Raw genomic sequence first — 24,928 nt, forward strand, 5'->3', positions numbered from 1 at the left:
TTCGGCTAGGTCCGATAACGACCATCTCACTTCAGAGTTGGATTTTATTGACCCAACTAGACTCTGTAGTTCCGTTAGGATACGGCAGGCATGCAGAATGTTTTTATATAGAAATCGATTTGAAAGCGAGCGGAGGGCAATATTTGTGATGGTATAAATCGCACGATCTTCTTTCTGCCAAGCACTTGTATGTAGGGGGAGGGAAGAATATATCTGTAGAAGCTGATATATCTTCACTGCCAGTGCTTAAAAAGTTTTTTTAATGAATCATTCGGAAGTAACTTTTGGGTAATTTCATCTGTAAATTCCTTTGAAATTTCTTCCAAAAATTCCGATTCATTCCAATTTCATTTAAAAAAATAAATTTCCGGAAAAATTCTTCCAACAACATTTCCGTAATAATTCCTGCATATAATTTTACAAGAAGAATTTACAAATGATTTCCATAAGGAGGAAGGAATTCCCGGTGATATTTACAAAAACCTTTCCAGAGAATTTTCCGAAGCAATCCCTGGACGAATGTAAAAGGAATTCCCGGTGTAATTTTCTAAATTATTCCTGGAGTGAATTTCTGAAAAAGTTCTCAAAATAACTACTGAAGAATTTCCGAACGCTCATGTGAGTAGTACTGAAGAAATATTCGAAGGATTTTCCTTAGGTATTTTCGAAGAAATTTTCAAAGAAATTTAAAAGGAGTTCTTAAAAGAATTTCCTAAGGAATTTCTAAAAGAATCTCTTTCTGCAAGAATTTGTGAATGAATTTAAGAAGAAATTTTCGATATTTTTTCGGATTCCTTCTTTGAGTTTTCAAAGAGATCTTTTGAGATATTTCCAAACGAATTTCTGAATTTATTTCTGAAGAAAATTCCGTTATATTTCTGGAGAAATCTGTAGGAGAAATACCGAAAGAATTCTTGGAGAAATTTAAGAATATCGGAAGTGCCTTTCAGGAGTTTCTTTGAAAATTTCGTTAATGAATCGTTCGGAATCTTCTAATGAATTTTTGTCCTACAATCATGGATATAGTTCTTGCTGGAAATTCCTGAGGAATTACTGGATGAATTTCCGAGGGAGTGGAACTTTCGATGGTATCCGAAGGAATACCTGAAATATTTTTAGAAAGAGTTGCTATATAAATTGCTGTAAGTATTCTTGAAATCTCTTGGAAAAAAAACCTGGAGGTATTTCCTAAAGAATGTTTAAAGATATTTACGAAAAATGTCAGAAGTCAATTCCCAAGTAATTATTGAGAACATCCGAAGAATGTTGCTTGCTTGCTAAAAATCCCCTTGCTTGCTAAAATCTTAGTGAAAAATCTTTACATGCTGAGAAGACGGTATTGAAAATATTCTCATCTTGCTTTGTTGCAATTATCTGTTTGTTATCAAGTAGAAATTGCTCTTTGTTTTGATTTCGGTTTTGTTAATCCACTATTCCAAACGGGCTTGCCTTCACATCTGATCAGTTTACAAGCAGACGTTCTACGTTACGGAAGCAAAGAACCTATTCGTTTACATTGGCGGGGACTGCTTAAAGTAAGCCTAACAGTATGGTGCTGAAGTGTGGAACCCTGCTATTGGCGCTTCTTTCGATTTGTCATTTACAAGCAACGTTGGCTGAAAACAAGTTCCACTTCTCGGCGTACAAGGTGAACCGCACATTTCTGTGAAATTTGATCCATTATTCGATAAAAACAGTTGTTACCATCTTGTAGAAAAATTGGTTCCAAGCAAATGAATATTGTCACCGGCTGGGCATGCGTTTGGCCGTCATCGATTCGCAAGCCAAGCATCAGATGCTCGTCAGCGAAGCTAAAACCACTCAAGCCCACCCACAGGCCTACTTCGGCGGTTGGCTTGGAGCCAGCGACCTGGGCCTGGATGGAACATTTATTTGGCACGGAACGGGCGATCGGATGGTTTTCAGCAAATGGAAAATCGGTGAGCCAAGTGGCCTCGATGAACACTGCGTGGTGTTGCACTACTGGCAAGATTTGGAATTCTATTGGACTTGGAACGATGGACACTGCACCACGGAGCTGACTGCTATTTGCGAGAGGATAGAACCGGTTTCGTGTATAGAACAATTCAAGTAGAAGCGATTAGATGGGTATTCCCAGTGATGTTTGTAAATTTTAATAGCTTTAGATTCCTCCAATGCCGACAATTGATAATTTGTTTCATTATGTGTTGTTTTTAACTAAATAAAAGAAAAGGTATTCCCATCCCATATCAATCAACGCTGATCAAAAAAAACGATTAACTCAATAGAAACACCAAGCCTTGCTGGAAGGAAATTCCATGCGTACAAAAATGTATAGTAAGAAGAAGGTTCCTTCGTATTCAATCCTCTCAAGTATTACGGTTTGTTGTGTCAGAGTGAAAAGATACAACTCGAACGGGATTTAATAAGAAAATACGCTGCACGTTACAGCTTTTTTGTGCGCTCCTGTTCTGGATGCCTCTTTACAATAATAGCTTACTGCAAGATCGTCTTTTTGGTTACTTCCACAAAGATATTTGATGCAAAAGATAGCCAGAAAATCTACCGTGCTTCGACGCAAGCTTCTAGTTGAAATGGATTTCCCAACGATAAGAATCTCATTTTTATTCGGAATTCAATTCCACCGTTGCAGCTCTCCGACGGGCACACATTTATTAAATTTAATATCACATTCCAGGTGCATTTCGTCACACATCTTAAATCAAATCTTCTACCATCCCAGCGGAAGCCCGGAAATCATTTCCTGATTTGCATACTGGATGCGATGCAACACCGAAATGGATTCTGGAGCTCGAGGGGTTGAGCGAACAGACGCACAGCTGAATAGCAGAATCTCGGTCAACGTAGAAAGGGTTAAGCCGTCGCCTCAGTCAACCGACATCGACAACGGCGCGGAGGTAAATAAATAATTATTTATGCAAACGAGCTGCCGTGAAGCCAAGAGGACTCGTCTCCGCTCCTGATGAGGACCGGCAAAAAAACGGAAAGGTACGCAGCTTTTTTGTTTCCATTGTTGGCCGTGTGATTCGTTCCGAGGAATATGTGAGAATCCTAATTTATATTTAAATTTCCTGAAAGCGTCAGACGGAGCGGTCTCTAGAGCTAAGGTTCAAACCGTGAATCGACCAAGTATTCAGTTGGTATTTTTTGTCGCGAGGTGATGGGAAACGGCGAGTTTCTTTTTTAGTGTTGTCTAGGCAAGACAAAAAAAAACAGTGAATGTATTCTAATACAAACGAAGATAAAGGGTTGAAGAGGGAACGTCCGTTGTTCTGATTTCAGGAGTCTGGGAACGATCAACCCGTTCGGGTGCTGTTCCTATCGAATGGTTAGACGTGGTTTGAGCATTTAGCGGCGCGGAAGCTGTTTGCAGCGATCAGAGTAAAGTGGAAACATGGCTCTTGGATAAAGTTGGAAATTTGGCTTACATCTTTGAGCGATTGAGTAAAACAGTGTCTTCGCAACTTTGTGATCATGAGTGAACCGGATCGCCACTAATCGAAACAATATTTGTCTTAACAAAGATGACAATTTGTGAAAAGTGAAAAGAAGTGAATTGATGTTAGGTATTGGACGCTAACTGTTCAAGATTCAGTGATTTTTTAGGAATGCAGCAGTAGACAAACGAGTTTGGATTGCGGTGGATTGCGTTTTTCATGCGTTAAGCATACTGAACTGATTAGTCTTTGAAATTGTGAATTTCTTGTGAATTATTAAAATTGGTGCAGAATAAATATTTTTGATTATCCTTATGGCCATTTGATACTATTTTGAATGTCATTGAATTCTACAAGCAAGCGCTGTTTGTATTAATTTTGACTCAAAATAACAGTGAGTTCGATTAAAAGATGCTTCTATATTCCACGTGTTCGAAAAAAGTTGTCTACTCCCCCAGGATTGTGCCTTTGGTTAAGAAAATCAATCTCCGAAAATTTCAGCCTTATCGGTTGTTGCATAAGCTGACGCATTTGATTTAACGTTCATATGAGGTTGTTAGCCGTCCTGGAAATTGGTTCGCAAAGCCCAATTGAGCCATGGTTCGCAAAAATGGCAGTTGGTATGTTAAACATCAATGTCGCAGAACATTGTACGATGATTAAATGAACTTGTATTTAGTTTCCGGCTGATTTATTAGAAGGAGAGTTGTCTAATTAGTAAATCATTGATTCAATTAAAAAAATACGCATCAAATGTGTACAATGTGAGGTTTTGATGTACTGCGATGTGAGGTTTTGTGTGCGATTAAAGGCTCACTCAGATCTAAGCAATCTCATCGCAGCGACAACTAGTCGCCGCGATTCTATCGTTGGGTCGGTTTGGGCAATGTTCCATTTACGCTTTCATACCAACGGCGACATAATCGCACTCTCCAAGTGATAGAAACGCGTCGCGTCTGTTTGGGGGAACCTTCTACATATCGGAACAGATTTGCTATTTGGGCGTAACTTAACTTTTCAACAAACTTTGGAAGGCGAATTCTTGCTAAAGCGAGCATTTTGTAATTGTTTGGTTACAAATTGTGATTTTTTGTTTTGTTTCGGAACCTTTCGGAATAAATGGATTGCGAGTGATTATCAGTAGCCGCTAGGTTGCGCAGCCCGACGGGGGTCCTTCGTAGCTTAGTTGGTTAAAGCACCAGTCTAGTGTACTGTAGGGTCGTGGGTTCGAGTCCTATCGAAGGAAAAGTGGTTACCTCCAATACATTTTTCAAATCAATATCTTCCGCATATATGAGTTTTCACAACAAAGGAAATTAGTTTTGAAAAAAAAAACGCTTGCATATTACAGAATCAATAAATAAATGTTTGTTTTCTAAATAAGTTGCATGATCCCAATTCGAGCCCGATATATGACTGCAGATGTGCTTCACTGCCCATGATCCCATAGTTGACGTAACAACCATTGCACTTTCGCATGTATTTCGAATAATTTAGGGACAAACATCGGAAATTTAAAACATCACAACCCGTAAGCTTTTAAATGTGGCTTGGAACAAGCAAAGTATCGATGTTTCAGCGGTTGAATTATTCTAGTAAACGCGTAATAATTATTATCATTTAAATGAAATTCGCCGAAATTTCGAATGGTTGATACGTCAACTATGAGATCATGGACAGTACAACACATATCGCAGCCACCTTTGATCTCATGCGCAAGTCATGGCAATCAACGAATTTCAAGGTCCACAATCCAACTCCTAATAAATCAGGCGAAAACTAAATAAAAGTTCATTTAACCATCGTACAATGTTCTGTGGAATTGTTTATAACAGCTGCCTTTGCTGCAATTCTGGGCTCAATCGAGCTTTCCGAACCAATTTCAAGAACAAAAAAGTTACAGAAGTGTAGTTTTAATATATTTTGGCTGAAACCTCAAATAAATTTCAAGTCAAATGCGCCAGCTTATGCGACGACCGATTATGCTAAAAGAAATTGATTTTTTTTTATCAAAAAAAAGCCCCTCGAAGAATCGGACAACTTTTTGTGTCCTGCTTCAGTCTAATATTCATGAAAAACACATTTAAGATCATAGAACATTTTTATCTGAGTATAGTCTTTGATTTCATATTACAGAAAGACTTTTCTGCAGTCGATTTGGATATTTTGACGTTTACGACTAGATCGATTCTAACCTAAGTAATCATTGGAGATTTTGCAACATCTAATCAAGCTACCGATTTGATTCGAAGCTTTTGTCTGGATGCCATCGTGGCTTAAGTAGAGATTTTGGTGATAACGTTCAAAATACTGCGAAACATCATGGGATTTGAAATGCTTGAGTTTAAACTGTAAATCTTTAAAAACAAAAACAATAACCAAGTTCTGAGTGATTTCAATTGAGATTACATAAAAACCAGAGATTTATATCGGTCTCCTAATTAAGGGTATGCGATAACACACTTTTTTCTAACGAAACGAAACGAAACGAAATTTCAAATGTCTATGTCGATTCGGATCGAAACGAAACGAAATCAAAGTTCATTTATTTCGAAATTTTTCGAAACGAAACGAATTTTTCATTAAATTTGTTTTACATTATGTACGCAATTCTGAATTCACCTTTTCCAAGTCAAATGACTGTTTTGTGACCAATAGAGTTTTAATAACAGAAGAAGCAATGTGTGATAAATCGCCGCATATACCATTGGCGATAAGACAATACCCCCGCATTTGTGCCGCTTTCAAAGGAATTCTTCGTGGGGCATGTGCTTCCATTTTATACCATATACCATTTTATATTAGTTTTATATCAGTAAGTATATAACAATATAGGAATTGTGGGATTTTTCATATACGGATTCAAATTTCATTTAAAACCTTAGTTCACTTAAGAATTATGTAATTATGCTGAAGCATAGTTCACATTATTTTGCCAGCGCGGTTTTATGGCAAGTCAAAATTAGAAAATTAATGCTTAGATTTATTTTTTTATTTAGTGGGATACTCAATTGTGTATCCACATCTGCCAGGCGTATACGCAGATAGAGAATTGAAATTACTAGAACAACATTTGAAATGATCTTTTTAATGATCTTTCAACCCGTTCTGGATTTTTTTTGCAAATTCCATGCAAAGATCTAGAAATGCCCACAAATCTGCAATGTTTCAATGTGCAAATAGTCAAATAAGAGCTTAGCTTGATTAACTGTACACATCGTAGTTGCTAATCATGATTGGCCAAGAAACAGCAAATATGCACAGCTCACCAATTAAATAATATTCTTGGGATACAAAAAAGTTATTCTTATTGTATACTTGCTTCGGAGTTTCCAATTCATGACCAATAACTATGCTGGTCACGTGCTTATAGTCAATTTAGGATTAGGAGAAGAAATTTAGTTTAACACTCATTGTTATAAGAGACTGAGGAATGCTCTGCATCTCCGTGAGTGCTACGGGAAAGGAATCGTTGGTTAGTTGAGAAGGTAATTCACGTGAAACCCCTTGGTAAGCGACAAAATATTTATTGTATACGAAGTTATTTTAAAAACAGAGGACGAAAACTGTGTTTCAAATCAATCCAACGCAAGGTCAATGTGCTTCTACAACACGATCGCTTCCGCACTGAATAATTTTGTGCTCTTCGATGCAGACATTAGTTTTATCACTTCGCGTTCTCCCACACTAGCTGGCGTAATCAGCATCAACGCGGTCGATTGCACACTGGTTAAACAAATTTCTGCTACGCGAGGTAGCTGCATTCTGCATTCATATTGTGCAAATAGTAAAAAAATATCACAAAATATAAATTTGAATCTTGGAAACACTGAATACGTTTTATAGAAGAAAACTACATACGTATTTGTCGAATAAAAATGGGGTTATGTAGTAAGCATTAACGCCAGTGTTTCCAAGATTCAAATTTATATTTTGTGATATTTTTATAATTTTGTGAAATGTGTATAACCTAAAGTTTTGAAAACAACTTAACGAATTTGTTCAGCGGCGCAGCCAAAATTTTTGATAATATGAAGTATGGTTTAAGTTTAAAATTGTTTCGAAATTCCGCGGAATTCCGTTAAATTTCATTAGAAGCTAGTTTTTTTCAAACGGAACGAAATCAAGAAAGCAGATTTCGACATGCTAAAATTCCGCGAAATTCCGCGGATTTTCGTTTCGAACCACCTGAAACGATTTTTTTTAGAAATACCGCATATGCTTACTCCTAATATATTTATTGGATTAAACTAACATTATTTTATAATCATGATGAGACTTCAATAAGTTTTTTTTGTTTTTGAGAAACTTTTTGAAATTTGGAAATCAAATTATGCCATCTAATCGAGCACACAGGTCCAATCCCATCTGACCGAAAAGAATTTGTCTAGAAAGGTCGTTTGACCCAATAGGCCATTTGGCAGAAAAGGTCATTGGGCCAAAAATGCGGTTTAGCCAAAAAGATTGTTTTGCAGAAAGAGCCATTTGGCCGAACGGATCATTTGGCCGAATAGATCGTTTGACCAGCAATGTACTTTGGTCGAAATTTATCAATAAGGGACATTTGCCCGAAAATGTCTTTTGACAGAACAGGTAATTTGGCCGAAAAAGACGTTTGGTCTAAATGGTCGTTTGACAGGAAGCGATTTTTTAGCGGAAATGCTTGCGGAAATGTCATTTAGTCGAACAAGTCTATGGCTGAAAAATAGTGAGAAGTGAGAAGTAGGAAATAAGTCAGTTGTGACTCAAAGTACTTGCTGATTGGGATATATTTAGTTGGGTACGATTGTACACTCCCGGAAATAATTATAAGGCACTGTCCATGATCGCATATTTGTAACATTGGCATTTTTGTTGATTTTGTAAATCATTTGTCTATCATTTCCAGCTTGCTACAGATAAGCAAATTAGTGAAGCCTATTTTACTGTTGTGGCCCGGTTGTGGGATTAGATGCAATAAATTGAGCTTTCCGGACGATTATTACCCTTTTTCCAAAATGAACAAAAATGCGAGTGTTACAAATATGCGAGCATGGGCAGTGCAGTTATTTAAACAAAATGGACCTTTTTGAGAATCGAAATCTTAATTACTAGCAATTTGGCCTCCAGGCTAAAATTACCTGAATTTTTGAATGCATGTCGTATGCATAAGTTGAGTCGCTTTATAATGATTTGCATCTAAAGGGATCTTTGCTAGTCTCTCTCAACACTGTGAGACATATGTTCATACAGTTAGAATGTATGTTTTTCATTCTGTACAGTTTCTGTTTTACATTGATAATTTACAGAATATGTTATCCAAATCTTTGCATACCTGGCGAAAACAAAGTGTTTTCCACCAACTAACTGTTGCTTTTTATTTTATTTGTTATTTTCTTTCGTGTTTGCTATTCAACATCGCTTTGGAAGGGGTAATACGAAGAGCAGGGATTAACACGAGTGGTACAATTTTCAATAAGTCCGTCCAGCTATTTGGTTTCGCCGACGACATAGATATTATGGCACGTAACTTTGAGAAGATGGAGGAAGCCTACATCAGACTGAAGAGGGAAGCTAAGCGGATCGGACTAGTCATCAACACGTCGAAGACGAAGGAAGAGGTTCAAGAGAAGACAATGTGAGCCACCCACCGCGAGTTTGCATCGGTGGTGACGAAATTGAGGTGGTAGAAGAATTTGTGTACTTGGGCTCACTGGTGACTGCCGAAAATGACACCAGCAGAGAAATTCGGAGACGCATAGTGGCTGGAAATCGTACGTACTTTGGACTCCGCAAGACGCTCCGATCGAATAGAGTTCGCCGCCGTACCAAACTGACAATCTACAAAACGCTAATTAGACCGGTAGTCCTCTACGGACACGAGACCTGGACGATGCTCGTGGAGGACCAACGCGCACTTGGAGTTTTCGAAAGGAAAGTGCTGCGTACCATCTATGGTGGGGTGCAGATGGCGGACGGTACGTGGAGGAGGCGAATGAACCACGAATTGCATCAGCTGTTGGGAGAACCATCCATCGTTCACACCGCGAAAATCGGACGACTGCGATGGGCCGGGCACGTAGCCAGAATGTCGGACAGTAACCCGGTGAAAATGGTTCTCGACAACGATCCGACGGGCACAAGAAGGCGAGGTGCGCAGCGGGCAAGGTGGATCGATCAGGTGGAAGATGACTTGCGGACCCTCCGTAGACTGCGTGGTTGGCGACGTGTAGCCATGGACCGAGCCGAATGGAGAAGACTTTTATATACCGCACAGGCCACTTCGGCCTTAGTCTGATTAAATAATAATAATTTCTTTAAAAAAAAAACGACCATCCACTTTAAATGTGTATGAGAAGTGTAACGAAAATAATTTTTAAACTTCTAAGGTAGTATTACTTAAAACTTATGAAAGATATTCAAATCAGGACTCGTTTTGTTGTTGAAATAGATTTGTTTTCGGTAAACTGAACGTGATATTAAATTCGAGTTTTAGTCAGATGGACAAGAAAGGTATCAGGACAAATGTGACCAACCATTTCGACATCTGACAGCACATTTCTATATAGTTTTAATGATTGAAAAAAATGCCGTCGGTCGAAGTGGAACAGTTATTACCCGAAAGTGTCATACAAATAAGCGTTCCTAGCGAGCAGGATCTTTGCAGTTTTGGCGATATTCTTTTCGAAAGGTGCCATCAATCTGCATTATTTTCTCAACAGAAACTCTGTCCATGGTGGCACCATATTGGACTCGACTGATATAATGAAAAACGCCCTGAAGACTGAACTTTATTTTCTAGGGTTGAGACATTTTTTAGATTGACAAAACTGAACAAATTTATTCTCAACGATTCATAGCTCCAACGCAGGAGTGGCATGGCGCATCTTGAATCGAAACAAACGACCATGTGGACTGCCATACAAAAGGACTGTCGAGACGATATATCCGCTCAAAACAGGTCCTATTTGAAGAGGCACACTCAACAAAGAAGAAACGAACAACTATCAACTCCTCAGGGTGAATCACTAATTGGCACACTGTATTGAAAATTAATGTTTGGTGTTGTTTAGAAGACGTAGGATTTAGATTAATAATTTTCAAAAAAATGTCCTGCAAGATCCTCAATTCCAAAGGCTGAAATGCAGTAAAGCTAAAAATTATTCGTGATTTTTACGCATCTCTCGTGCTTTGAACCAGTCCATAAAAGACGAGGAAAGAATTGGGAGATGAAGGGAGTACAGTGAAGTCCACGCTTATTCATGGGAAAGCAGGTATGACAAATGTTCACGTGAACTCTTAACTAATGCATCAAATAAGAGACGAGTCAACCTCGGGCTGAGAAGTGAGAAATAAGGATGAGGTAAAGAATGAAAATTGAGGAGTGAGAACAAAAGATGTGAAAAGTGTGAAGGGAGAAATGAAAATTTAGAAGTAAGAATTGAGAAGTATAAAATGAAAATTGAAAAGTTAATAGTGGGGAATGAGAGTGAGAATTGAGAAGTGAAAAGTAAAAAGTGAGAAGTAAGAAATCACGTCAGCCGTAGGAAGAGAGAAGTGAGAAGTCGGATGAGACAAATGAGAAGCGAGAAGTGAAAAGTAAGATATAAGAATGGAAAATTATTTAATTAATCTCTGTTCCTTCCTATTTCTTTCTTTCTTCTTCCTTCTTTCTTTTTTTTTCCTTCTTCCTTCTACCTAATTATTGCTTCCTCCTTCTCTTCCTCCTTCTTTCGTCGTTCTTTATTCTTCTTTTGTATTTCTTCCTTTTTCATTCTTATTAATTTTCTCCACTTCTTTCTTGTTCCTTCTTCCTGCTACTTTCTTCATTTTTTCTCATTCGTTCTTCCTTTTTCCTTCCACCTTTTTCCACCTTCCTTCTTCCATCTTCTTTCTGTCTTACATCTCATTACTCACCAAGCTCATAACATATCTTGCTTCTCAACTGTTGCTTCTGTTTTTCTCACTACTTCCTCCTACTTCTCCCTTCTCATTTCTCACTTCCAACTATTCACTTCTCAATTGTTATTGCATACATACTAATCTCCATTTCTCGGTACTCACTTTTCACTACTCTGCACTCATTTTGAACATCTAATTTCTCACTTCTCAACTCTAACTTTTCACTATTGACTATTCACTTCGAACATTTCACTTCTCACTTCACTTCGTAAAGGAACAAATTTCAACTGTATTTATTGAACGTTTTACAATGTTACAACGAGTTTTTATTTACCCGACGGTTAACTTTCTGTCTGTGCTCAAAAAAACTTACGTTGTCTGTGCTCTGGGGTCAAATTGACCCCAAATTGAAATTGCTATAACTTTTTTATTGCCTGACGAACTTTGGATTTTTTTTGGAATGTTTCAAAAGTTAATTTCATAATATTTCAGTTCGTAACCTAAGATTGAACATAGATGGGCCGGTACCTCGCGGGGAGGGGTTTTCGTGAAAAGGGTACTGAAACAGTGATTTTTTATGTTTATTTTATTTAAATGTTTTTCAAGCAAATTTGTTGCACCTAGGAGACAGATCTCGCCAAATACCAAAAATTAGGAAAATCGGTTGAAACTTGAAAAACTGGCAGCTTTTATAAGTGGCCTGAGGTCATATTTTGAATGGTCAAATATTGCTGTAGTTTGTCGTCGCATGTTCAGTCTTGCTTGAACCGTTTGTTTGTTTAAGTTTAAAACTAAATATACAAAAAAACAAACGACGGAAATATTTTCCTCTCGAAAAAAAAAACAATTCCTGTGTCGAAACTTCGAGTAAATAACACTAGTCAACAGTGTTTCACTCTCTTCAACCATTTTCTGTGTACGTTTAAGATTTTTCTTCGCTGAATTCAGTCACATATTCAGATTTATTGTAACTCGTCCAGTTTTAGCGAAAAACGGGTTCTAATTCACAAAACTACGTATTCTCATGGAAATTTGGTTGCTCTGTTCTGCAAAGCTGGTATTCGGCTCCTACCTAAACTTGAGAATGTGGTTTGAACTATATAGAAAAAATCGTGCATGATCCAAATAAGTTATTTATTTAATTATTTAATCAGATTAAGGCCGAAGTGGCCTGTGCGGTATATAAGAGTCTTCTCCATTCGGCTCGGTCCATGGCTACACGTCGCCAACCACGCAGTCTACGGAGGGTCCGCAAGTCATCTTCCACCTGATCGATCCACCTTGCCAAATAAGTTGTTGAGTTTTATTTGACACGTTCATTTGTTGTGAAAAACGGAATTTATTTCACAAAAGTACATATTTTCAAGGAAATTTGTTTTCTTTGCGGTGCAAAGCTGAATTTCGGCGTCTCACTTTGAGAATAATATTTAAATTTCGTAGAATAGGCTTTGCAGAATAAAGTTTGAATATCGCAGAATATGTCATGCTGAATGTATATGGCTTGTTGTATTTCATTTAGCACGTACACTTGTTGAGAAAGACGGAATTTAATTCACAAAAGTACGTATTTTCATTGAAATTTGCTTTCTCTGCTCTGCAAACCTGATTTTTTCTTCTCACTTTGAACATAAAGTTTGAATATCGTCTTCTCAAAGTGAGGAGCCGAAATTCAGCTTTGCGGAGGAGAGAAACCAAATTTCTATGAAAAATTTATCTGAATTCAGTGTAAAAATTCTATTAAGTACATTGAAAACGGTTGAAGGGAGCGAAAAATAATTCAATTCTGTTGGGATAGTGTAATAAATTTGTTGTAAAATTTTAACACTGAGCCAAAAACAAAATTGAGCAATTTCTTAAAAGCCTCCCTAATAAAGATACAAAAAAAAAGAAATTTTAGACAGGGAAGCCAAATATATCCGCAATCTTATTGTGGAGCTTATTGAGGGAATAGGCAAGCGGGAGTCTGTTGGAAAACTATCACTGCTGTCTGAGATGGTTCACCACATGTGTTTGACTGACGGCAAATTGCCACGATTGCTTTGATTGATATTTTTTGGCTCTCCGATGTCGTTCATATACCGCCTACTTCGATACCTTCAAATCTATTGGATTGGACTTTCCATAATTAAAACCCAGCGCCATTTTACTGCCACACACTAATCACTAGAAATAGAGATTTCGATCCTCAAACATGTCCATTTTGTATTAAAATCAGCGAATGCCTTATAATTATTTCCGAGGGTGTAATTAAAACGTACATATGCATTATAAAAAACAAATTTCAACTATTCTCCAAACGACATTCGCCTAAATGACACTAAATCATTTGTTTGCAGTTTCATATTTTGCTAGGTATTCATGCTTGCGTAGAATATGGAATGTAATGCACAGCGTAGTAAAATGTAAATCACCACAAGAAAGCCGCTCATGGGCAGCGAATTTAATTTAAGTTTATAATTAGTTATGCTACTATCTTGTGGTTAACCGAAAGCACCGATGAAATTGCAAGATTTCAGAAATTGATTGTTACTTCGATCTTCGACAAGATTAATATGAACAAAATAAACAATCCACAGCACATTTACGACGAATACAATCATAATAATAGGGGGATTCACTTAACTGCGTAAACGACTGCGTAAGAGATGATTATTTGCGTATCCAAAATTTATGACACAAGCTGCGTAAACCAGAAATGAAATATTTCCATTAGCTCCAAACGTAGAAAAGATCAATCCTAGCATGCCTTGAAAGTTTTACATCTAAACCGTTCATACTACCGCGTAAACAAACATGCCCAGAATCAGTGAAAAAAGGAAATTGCTCCGTCGTTTAAAAGATCATGCAATTTATGATCTGATCCATTTGGAATTATCGAACGAAGATAATGGTAAGATACTCCATGATTATTGAAGTGATTTTCAAAACAGCTTTGTATTCCTCAGATACTCGAAAAGCAAGAGAAGATGAAGTTATAGAAGAACTCATCTGTTCCACAGTGGTTGCCGAGTTTTACAGATACGCACTTGATTTTGTTTTAAATTCGGTCCCAAAATCACACCACTCTCTGCTCCACGTTCTTCCTGAACTCAACGAAGACAGATTTCGAAAACTAGTGCGAGTAAATTGGAGTAATTTTAACATAATTTTAAACCTAATTCGAAAAGATCCAGTTTTCAATGGTCCAAGATCTTGTAATCAATTTCCCATTGAAATGCAGCTTATGATAGTTTTATATAGATTAGGATCATCCGGAGAAGGGGCAACCATTGCCAAGATAGCTTATTTATTCGGTGGTGGAGACGCGGGAACAATTCAGATTTTAACACATCGAGTTTTTGAAGCTGTTTTGAATTTAAAAAATAGATTTTTGTATTGGCGAAATGCAGATGAACGATCAAAAATAGTGTCGGAAACATTTCATGAGCTACCTCACTGCATCGGTTATGTTGACGGAACAGAAATTAGATTATCTGAACCCTCTCAAGATCCTGAATCATACTTTTCCCGTAAACACGATTATTCCTTGAAAGTTCAGGCTGTATGTGACTACGAGAATAAAATTCGACATTTGGTTTTGGGTTATCCCGGAAGTGTTCATGATAGCAGGATTTACAATAATTGCGATTTATCAAAATACCCTTCTCAATATTTTAGTGAACATGAGTGGATAGTGGGTGATAGTGCGTACAAACTGACAGAAACAGTTATTACTCCATATAGATCAAATTCAACAGAAGGAAGTCTGAAAGAGCGAAAATATTTTAACAGAAAACTGAGCAAGTACCGTATTAGAGTTGAGCATACCTTTGGTCTATTAAAAGAAAGCTTTAATTCTTTGAAAGAACTTAAAATTGAATTAAAAGATAACGATTCCGTTAAATATGCTTGCCGATGGATATTGGTTTGTTCTATTTTACATAATATCGTAGTAGAACAAAAAAACGAGGAAAATTTTGAACCGTCGATCGAGAACAGAAATGAAATCGAAGATTTTGTTCGCGAGAATGGTGATAATTGTAGTATTGAAGGAGTAACGAAGCGTCGAGCGCTTTTAGAGATCTTGAGAGAAATGAATGAATAAATAGTTTGTGTGTATAATAAATTATTTAAAACTGAACTTAATGGTTATTGTATCGTGCCCTTAATTCTAATTCATATTTCTGAACACGTTCCCGCACTTCGGCTTCTATTTTCATGTTGGCCAAGGCAAGGCGCTCATCACGTTCTATCTCTAACTTTTGGATAGTCGTTTGCTGCTCTATTTGCATTCGAGCCAAATTGATCTTTTCTTTCTCAATTTCCAACTTTTGTTCATCGAACTCCCTTTGTCTCTCCCACTTCTTTTCCTCAAAAAGCAATTTCTTGTCCTGCATTGCAACAAGTGCTGAAATTGATCCTGAATTAGAGGAACACTTAGTTTTTCTTTGTCCCTGCTTCAACTTAGTTTTTAATGTCTCCAAGTTCCTGTTTCTTGTCGATGTTGTAGGTGTATCTGACGACTCGATGTTGATTTCTTCCTGCTCATTATGTATCACTTCTGGATCAAAATTTGTTTCAATTTCTGCATCGGATGCTGGTCTTGTATCTTCCCAAATTAGATTTTCTCCATACACATCGTCGAAATTGAAAGCTGCATCATCTCCATCAAATATTTCATTTGCTGGCTCTACAGGTAATGTAAGTGGCTCTTCAAGTTGATCATAGCTCACTGATTCATTAAAACCAGAATGTGATGTTTCGATGATGATCGCTGGATTCACATTCTTACGTTGGCCAAAAATTTGTTCAAGAATATTCCAGAAGGGACACACCCTTTGTATGTATTCTGAAATTGAAGGAATATTAGAATCCAGTGAAAGGCCAAATACTATATGTACTACTACCTGTAACGCTGTTATCTAATCCTTCTGATAGAAGTCCAGCACCAGTTTGGCTTTTCCATGTAGATGCAGATATGTATGAAGATTTTAGATTTCTCATTTTATTTTTTAGCACAATCCAATTGAGTGCGCGTACGCATGCGGTTTTTCCATTATTCTGGCGTAGAACATCTGGGCTGTTGGTTTCTACATGAATAAAAATAATCAGTAACAATGAAAGCTTTAAAAAAATTGAATTATATCTCGAATAATTCAGGATTATTTTTCACTTCATCCAAAAACCGTCTCAAGCATGTCCCTGGTTTCATCACTTGTCCAGCGATGAATTGGGTTCAATCGACGACGTTTTGTTTTTGCTGTGTCAGCTGCAAATGTTAATTGTTATTTGGAATAATATGTTAAACACAAGACAAGGTTTTAATTACTTACACCCTCCATATTCGCGTTCTAAACTGTCACGAAGTAATGAAGCTACACGTTTGAAGAACACGTTGATATGGCAATTGTACAAGTGGTTACTAGATTTTCAAATTCTCATTTGAAGTAGACGTCAAGATAAGAGAAGAAATGTTTCTTGAAACATTTCATTGCATATTTCTACGCAAAACTAATTGTTACGCAGATTTGAGTGAATACCCCTAATAATTGGAAACCCGTAAAATAGTCTTTGGGTAAAAATCCACGTAAAAAACACCTCTTAAATCAAAAACGCGATTCCAGTGTTTCTGAAAGGACTTGAATATTCGTAATTTGATATATTGCTTCTCTAACAAACTAAAGAATTCAAATAAAACTTTCAGCAGTGTTCAAATATTTTCTCTCTAATTGTTTAGTTTATGTTTTGTTTGAATTTAAAAATTAATCGAAACAAATTCGCATCAAGGATTATTCCTATACAGCTAAAGATTGAATACGAATCAAAGTTTCTATGCTACAGTGGTCCCGTTGATTTTTTGAGTAATTGATTTGTAATAGTTGCTTATATCGGTTTCACTTCCCTTCATGTGAACAAGAAATCACCTTTCAGCTTATCGGAAACATCTTTGTGAGGAGGCTCCAGAAGCGCACAATAACAATTTCTATGTGCTTCGGATAGTGATAATACAAAATGTGTCTTCCTTAACCGAGCGGTAAGATGCGGCCAGTTACTAAAATTCATTTAAATGAAGATTGAAATAAAAAGCAAGAAAATAATTACATGGCTTAGAAACCTCGCAGCTTCAATTAGAAGAAGAAATTTATAAATCAAGTCAAAACCATCAACTTGAACCATGAAATAGTTGGCTCCATATACTTATCCACAGTTTTCATCGCTTCACAAACATCAATCTGTACTAATTCTCATAAACGACATTTTAAAATTAGAAAATAAAAACATCATTAGAATTTTGCTACTAATTCAGACAGGGATACTTGTTTTTTTTTTCGTTCAATTAACAATTCAGTGGAAATTGTCTCTCTAGTTAGGCAAATCAAAAATAAATACGGATTCGCAATTACTAGAAAAAACAAATAGCTGGCAGCGATCCTTTATTTATTTATTTTTTATGCGTCTATTGTGATCAGACATACGCGAAGCGTCAACAAAAAAGGCTTTCGCTGTTTGAACAGCGAAAAATCAATAAAAGTCATCAGACATTCCACTCGATAATTGCAATCCCGACTTCCATCATTGATCCGATTTTCTCCCTGGAGCACAGTAAAACAAACACCATTCCATTAATCGAACAAAACAGAGACGGGAAATTCCCATTCCATCCAGAATCTCTCATTTCATATCAACACTTCCGTCCGTTGACTTCGAACCTCCCATCGCCGGATCTAGGTCAAGTTCGCCGCGCGTCTAATTAGCATCCCCAAAGTGAGCAGACAAGTTAATTAACATAAAATTTCATTCTGAGCTCTTGCTCTTGCCGGCCTCAGTACCTCGCCCACTGAAAAGCGCAACAGTAAAAGTTTGTCGGAAAACTGGAACAAATTTTCCCATTCATGAAACTGGCTTCCGAGCTCGTCGGTTTTTATCAGACAGGAGCAGACGGCGGCGGCGGCGGCAGTGTTGACGGTTCTCTCGCCGGGACCCCTCCGCGTGACTTGTCCACTCATTAGCTGATGAGAGCAGCAGCAGCAGCAGCAAAACACAAGCGCGCGTAATTATCGTCTACATCTGAGAATTTCCCACCAACACCAAGATCCGTGGAGATCCACAGTGGTTTCAATAATTTGAGGGTTTGTTGTCGTCTGGAGATTATAATTCTGCAAGTTGCTGTTTTACTGTTTAGTTTTGGGTAACAACTTGAAAGTTTTGTTCCCAAAGTGAAGCAGACAATTCTTATAATTATTTTGGAATCGCAGACCATAACATAAAACATAGGAAAAATAGTATTTGAAAACTTGAAACATTAGTACCTATTCCATATTCAAACAAACAAACATGCGAAACAATCCGATTGTAATAAGATATGACACATTTCAATAGCGTCATGCAAAATTTTGAATTTATTCAATAAGAAAAATGTGGTTATTAAATATTCGGAATAATAAGTATCTTGACTTGATGATTTAGTGATTTTTCTGAACCACTGAGCAGTGTTATTGGCCGATTGTCCAACGATTAGTACGCGAGAAAAGTGGAAATTAGAAACTCTTAATTTTGGCGCCAAATCATGGATTCAGTTCCTCGAATCCAACAGGTCAGGGTGACAGCCAAGCCATGCCCAATTAGAAAAACGTTAACTTGATTGGCTTCATTAGTGGCAAATTCAGATGTTCTTACATTCACTATTTACGGTTCGTCCATGGCTGAATGGGAAAAATCGTCGCACCGTTTTCCAAGGCGACCATTTGCCAGGCGGAAGCCATCATCGTCTTATCGCCCCGATACAAACACACAAATCCAAAACAAGGTAAGATTTTCCTCAGTCCACCAATACTACCAGATCAAAGGATAAGCACTCCCAAATGATTCCACCTTCTCTCACCGACTCACCACCACCCGCAAACCGGAAGGCACCGAACACAATCAAAACTGGACTGGTGTGAGTCCACCAACACCAACGCACGCAGCGAAGGTGTAAGTCCCAACACAACGATATTATCGCTCGCTCTCGAACCCCCTTCCGCTTTCCAATCCCGTGGTGACTGAATATTTTCCAAGCACACATCCGCAGGACAGGCGACGGCACCGAGAGTGGAAATCCGGATCGACGAGGAGGGTAAGTACCCCAAGCTACACACCGGATTCGGCTCGGGCTTATGGCCTGCCCCGGTGCGGTGGTGGACGAGGGATGGGAATTGAGTTTGCGAGTTTTCTTCGGAGTCTTGTTCTTCGGTGCGATCACAGGGGTTGTTTTGGATGAGACGGCAATTTCCACGATGACGATAAATGTTCGGCACGGGGGTAGCAGCCGGTTGGCTGGCTGGAGGAGGGCGCAGGGGGAACAAGGAATATTGCTCGTTCGTGGAAATATGCTCGATTTTTTATGAGCTGGATTAGATGTGTGGTATGTACGTGATGAAAAACGGAGTTCTTTGCAGATTCGGCAGGGAAATTTTTTGAAACTACTTCGAATGGATGGCTGAGAATATTTCGTAGAAATGGTCGACTAACTTATATGGATTTGACAATTCTTTCTTTTCATCTAAAAATTACATTTCCTAATGGTTCAAAATTGATATGCATCGTGGTCAATATACTTATGTACAGTTATTTAACCGCGTGCAGCTTCAATGCTGTTTTGGTGCAGTTTGCGAGTGAGATAAACTACCATCAATTTTCATCGATGAAGGAAGTTTTAAAGAAAATTGTTACATCAAACCTGCGAAAACTCTTTACTGAACTCTGAATCGATGTTTTGTTTTGATCCTACATGTTATCCGAACCGAAGTATTGCCATATTCCTAATTAGGATGATTTCGATTCCGTTAGCCGGAAAATTTGAAAGAACACGTCCATAGAATCATTATGTAACTGTAACGGTTTCGATAAATGTTGAAAGTTGCTGGAGAAGTTTAAAGATTGAAATGTAGTTAATCATCATAAAAAGTACTAAACATCTGCGTTAATTTAATGCATTTTGGAAGTGTATCCGTACTTATTGATCACGTTGGATATATCCCTACTAACGCTTATCAAAATTCAAAATCTAAATACCTCGATGAGGGAAACCTGGAAACTTTAGTATGGACCGGTGCGCCGATTGATACACTGCACCACAGTGTGATAGATTGTTTTCAGTTTACAATCGGCGGTGGCGGCGTGGATCGACGTCAGCTTATTTTATACATTACAATCTCTGAAAAATCCACCAGGTGGTCTCATGGGATATAAATAGTAAATTGCATATGGCCGGGGTTCTGCCAAATCGAATCAAGCCCCAACCAAACATTTCCCATTTTTCTGTCCAAGCTTTCGTTTAGCAGATTCGTTTGATCACATATTAAATCTCAATATATCACAATCTTATAACTGAGGATATTTTACAATAAATGTAGGTATGAATTGACATGAAATGATTTTCGTTTTTGTTTTACAAACAAAATATCACAAGTTAGTCAAAAAGAAGCTTAGTGTGGTTTGGCTGAAACCCGATATAAAAAAGCTTAAATGTTAACATGCGGTTATACTAATTTGAAGAATGGCAATAAAATAACACGTAATCCATGAATTACAACACCAGCTCCATTCTCACAGGGGGCAGCAGGGACTATGTCCAAGGGCTTGACGATCCCTCCCCAGGCCATCTGCGAGTTGTGGGGCCTGCCTAGGATGTGGTGGGGTTTGACAGTGGGCCCTGTTAAACCTCCATAAAAAGCTGCATGTATCCGCAAGTAGGCCCCACCAAAGCGACCGTGTGCCGCTCAAAGCGCACAAGCCCAAGTCCTGGTGTTAGGTGGGACGCTAAACAGCCCTGACACGACGGCCCTCCGACGAGACAGGAGGTTTGCGCTGGCCCAATAAGCCGCCTAGAAAACCAATCATTACGAACAATATAAGAGATAATGCGACTCGATATAATCGGCAAAGACCTAGGCGACGAATACAGGATCACGATTGGAAGCTTGGAACATGGAATTGCAAGTCGCTAGGTTTCGCAGGTTGCGACAGGATGATCTACGATGAATTACATCCCCGCAACTTCGACGTCGTGGCGCTGCAGGAGATTTGCTGGACAGGACAGAAAGTGTGGAAAAGCGGGCATCGAGCGGCTACCTTCTACCAAAGCTGTGGCACCACCAACGAGCTGGGAACCGGCTTCATAGTGCTGGGTAAGATGCGCCAACGCGTGATTGGGTGGCAGCCAATCAACGCAAGGATGTGCAAGCTGAGGATTAAAGGCCGTTTCTTCAACTATAGCATCATCAACGTGCACTGCCCACACGAAGGGAGACCCGACGACGAGAAAGAAGCGTTCTACGCACAGCTGGAGCAGACATACGATGGATGCCCACTGCGGGACGTCAAAATCGTCATCGGTGACATGAACGCTCTGGTAGGAAGGGGTGAAATGTATAGACCGGTCATCGGACCGGATAGTCTGCACACCGTATCGAATGACAACGGCCAACGATGCATAAACTTCGCAGCCTCCCGTGGAATGGTAGTCCGAAGCACCTTCTTTCCCCGCAAAAATATCTACAAGGCCACATGGAGATCACCTAATCAAGAAACGGAAAACCAAATCGACCACGTTCTAATCGACGGTAAATTCTTCTCCGACATCACGAACGTCCGCACTTACCGCAGTGCGAATATTGAATCCGACCACTACCTCGTTGCAGTATGCCTGCGCTCAAAACTCTCGACGGTGTACAACACGCGTCGAAGTCGGACGCCGCGGCTTAACATTGGGCGGCTACAAGATGGTAGAATAGCCCAAGAATACGCGCAGCAGCTGGAAGTGGCACTTCCAACGGAAGAGCAGCTAGGCGCAGCGTCTCTTGAAGATGGCTGGAGAGATATTCGATCCGCCATTGGTAGCACCGCAACCGCTGCACTTGGCACGGTGCCCCCGGATCAGAGCAACGACTGGTATGACGGCGAATGTGAGCAGTTAGTGGAAGAGAAGAATGCAGCATGGGCGAGATTGCTGCAACACCGCACGAGGGCGAACGAGGCACGATATAAACAGGCGCGGAACAGACAAAATTCGATTTTCCGGAGGAAAAAGCGCCAGCAGGAAGATCGAGACCGTGAAGAAACGGAGCAACTGTACCGCGCTAATAACACACAAAAGTTCTATGAGAAGTTAAACCGTTCACGTAAGGGCCACGTGCCACAGCCTGATATGTGTAAGGACATAAACGGGAACCTTCTTACGAACGAGCGTGAGGTGATCCAAAGGTGGCGGCAGCACTACGAAGAACACCTGAATGGCGATGTGGCAGACGAAGATGGCGGTATGGTGATGGACCTGGGAGAACGCGCGCAGGACATAATTCTACCGGCTCCGGATCTCCAGGAAATCCAGGAGGAGATTGGCCGGCTGAAGAACAACAAAGCCCCTGGGGTTGACCAACTACCAGGAGAGCTATTTAAACACGGTGGTGAGGCACTGGCTAGAGCGCTGCACTGGGTCATTACCAAGATTTGGGAGGAGGAAGTTTTGCCGCAGGAGTGGATGGAAGGTGTCGTGTCCCATCTACAAAAGGGCGATAAGCTGGATTGCAGCAACTACCGCGCAATCACATTGCTGAACGCCGCCTACAAGGTACTCTCCCAAATTTTATGCCGTCGACTAGCACCAACTGCAAGGGAGTTCGTGGGGCAGTACCAGGCGGGTTTTATGGGCGAACGCTCCACCACGGACCAGGTGTTCGCCATTCGCCAAGTACTGCAGAAATGCCGCGAATACAACGTGCCCACACATCATCTATTCATCGACTTCAAAGCCGCATATGACACAATCGATCGGGACCAGCTATGGCAGCTAATGCACGAACACGGTTTTCCGGATAAACTGACACGGTTGATCAAAGCGACGATGGATCGGGTGATGTGCGTAGTTCGAGTTTCAGGGGCATTCTCGAGTCCCTTCGAAACCCGCAGAGGGTTACGGCAAGGTGATGGTCTTTCGTGTTTGCTATTCAACCTCGCTTTGGAAGGAGTAATACGAAGAGCAGGGATTGACACGAGTGGTACAATTTTCAATAAGTCCGTCCAGCTATTTGGTTTCGCCGCCGAAATAGATATTATGGCACGTAACTTTGAGAAGATGGAGGAAGCCTACATCAGACTGAAGAGGAAGCTAAGCGGATCGGACTAGTCATCAACACGTCGAAGACGAAGTACATGATAGGAAGAGGTTCAAGAGAAGACAATGTGAGCCACCCACCGCGAGTTTGCATCGGTGGTGACGAAATCGAGGTGGTAGAAGAATTTGTGTACTTGGGCTCACTGGTGACTGCCGAAAATAACACCAGCAGAGAAATTCGGAGACGCATAGTGGCTGGAAATCGTACGTACTTTGGACTCCGCAAGACGCTCCGATCGAACAGAGTTCGCCGCCGTACCAAACTGACAATCTACAAAACGCTAATTAGACCGGTAGTCCTCTACGGACACGAGACCTGGACGATGCTCGTGGAGGACCAACGCGCACTTGGAGTTTTCGAAAGGAAAGTGCTGCGTACCACCTATGGTGGGGTGCAGATGGCGGACGGTACGTGGAGGAGGCGAATGAACCACGAATTGCATCAGCTGTTGGGAGAACCATCCATCGTTCACACCGCGAAAATCGGACGACTGCGATGGGCCGGGCACGTAGCCAGAATGTCGGACAGTAACCCGGTGAAAATGGTTCTCGACAACGATCCGACGGGCACAAGAAGGCGAGGTGCGCAGCGGGCAAGGTGGATCGATCAGGTGGAAGATGACTTGCGGACCCTCCGTAGACTGCGTGGCTGGCGACGTGTAGCCATAGACCGAGCCGAATGGAGAAGACTCTTATATACCGCACAGGCCACTTCGGCCTTAGTCTGATTAAATAATAATAATCCATTCTCACAGTAAGAACATTTATGTTTGTCCTCACGATGAAATGGATGATCCGGATTTTCCAAAAGATCACAGAGTCCACACTGCCCTTAGTATGATTTGAATAAATGAAATGAAACAATTTCCATTCAAATAATGTCATCGCAAATGATGCTTTGTAATGATATTTAAGAGTTTGGCATTTTCCGGATGTTCCGGATCTTCCAGAGGATCATAATAAACATGTTTAGGCTACAACATCAAATCCATACTCAGAATATGAAAACAAATTCATTTATAAAATCCTGGTGCGATAAAATTCACAGATTAGCCTTTTTGTGATGGAGCACACGGTGGTAGAGGTGTGCGCCACCGCCAACAGTTTATGGCATCATGCCGCCGCCGACATTTTTGCGATGGGTCGCCGTTTGAAAAGTATCACGCCACTGATCTACAGTTTTCCACGCCGCAGAATTTACCGAGAAAATTCCGAAAAACCAGTGAAATTTCCGCATAATTTCCCGCTTTGTATTCCAAAAAAAAATAAAATGAAATGAAAAAAAAAATGAAATTCCAGAGGATTTCTTTTGAAAATTTCATACAATTTTTCCGTTGAAATTACGAAAAAGCTTTCCATAAAAACTGAAAAGAACTTCCAATGGAAATTCCGAAGAATTTTTCGTCGAAATCTAAAGAATTACTTTCGAAATGCCGATAATACTGCACCTCAAATCCTAAGTGAATTTCCGTTA

General features: G+C 39.6%; 2 protein-coding genes and 1 non-coding gene across 3 annotated transcripts; 2 read left to right on the plus strand and 1 right to left on the minus strand.

Annotated features, from left to right (window-relative positions):
• The first annotated feature begins 1,456 nt into the window (after window positions 1-1,456).
• On the plus strand, window positions 1,457-2,210 carry LOC134214539 (low affinity immunoglobulin epsilon Fc receptor-like). The gene is made up of 2 exons (XM_062693898.1): window positions 1,457-1,648; window positions 1,715-2,210. The coding sequence occupies exons 1-2, from the start codon at window positions 1,550-1,552 to the stop codon at window positions 2,093-2,095; spliced, it is 480 nt and encodes a 159-aa protein (XP_062549882.1). The 5' UTR covers window positions 1,457-1,549; the 3' UTR covers window positions 2,096-2,210.
• Window positions 2,211-4,611: 2,401 nt separating this feature from the next.
• Trnat-agu (transfer RNA threonine (anticodon AGU)) lies at window positions 4,612-4,686 on the plus strand. The gene has a single exon. It is a non-coding gene; the product is annotated as a tRNA-Thr (tRNA).
• A 10,174-nt stretch (window positions 4,687-14,860) lies between these two features.
• LOC134214540 (uncharacterized) lies at window positions 14,861-16,337 on the minus strand. The gene is made up of 2 exons (XM_062693899.1): window positions 16,208-16,337; window positions 14,861-16,149 (listed from the first exon to the last, which is right to left on the minus strand). Exons 1-2 carry the CDS (start codon window positions 16,302-16,304, stop codon window positions 15,443-15,445), a joined length of 804 nt encoding a protein of 267 aa, XP_062549883.1. The 5' UTR covers window positions 16,305-16,337; the 3' UTR covers window positions 14,861-15,442.
• Window positions 16,338-24,928: the final 8,591 nt, after the last annotated feature.

This window comes from Armigeres subalbatus, chromosome 2, assembly GCF_024139115.2.
Source record: "Armigeres subalbatus isolate Guangzhou_Male chromosome 2, GZ_Asu_2, whole genome shotgun sequence".
In the NCBI taxonomy this organism is placed as follows: domain Eukaryota; kingdom Metazoa; phylum Arthropoda; class Insecta; order Diptera; family Culicidae; genus Armigeres; species Armigeres subalbatus.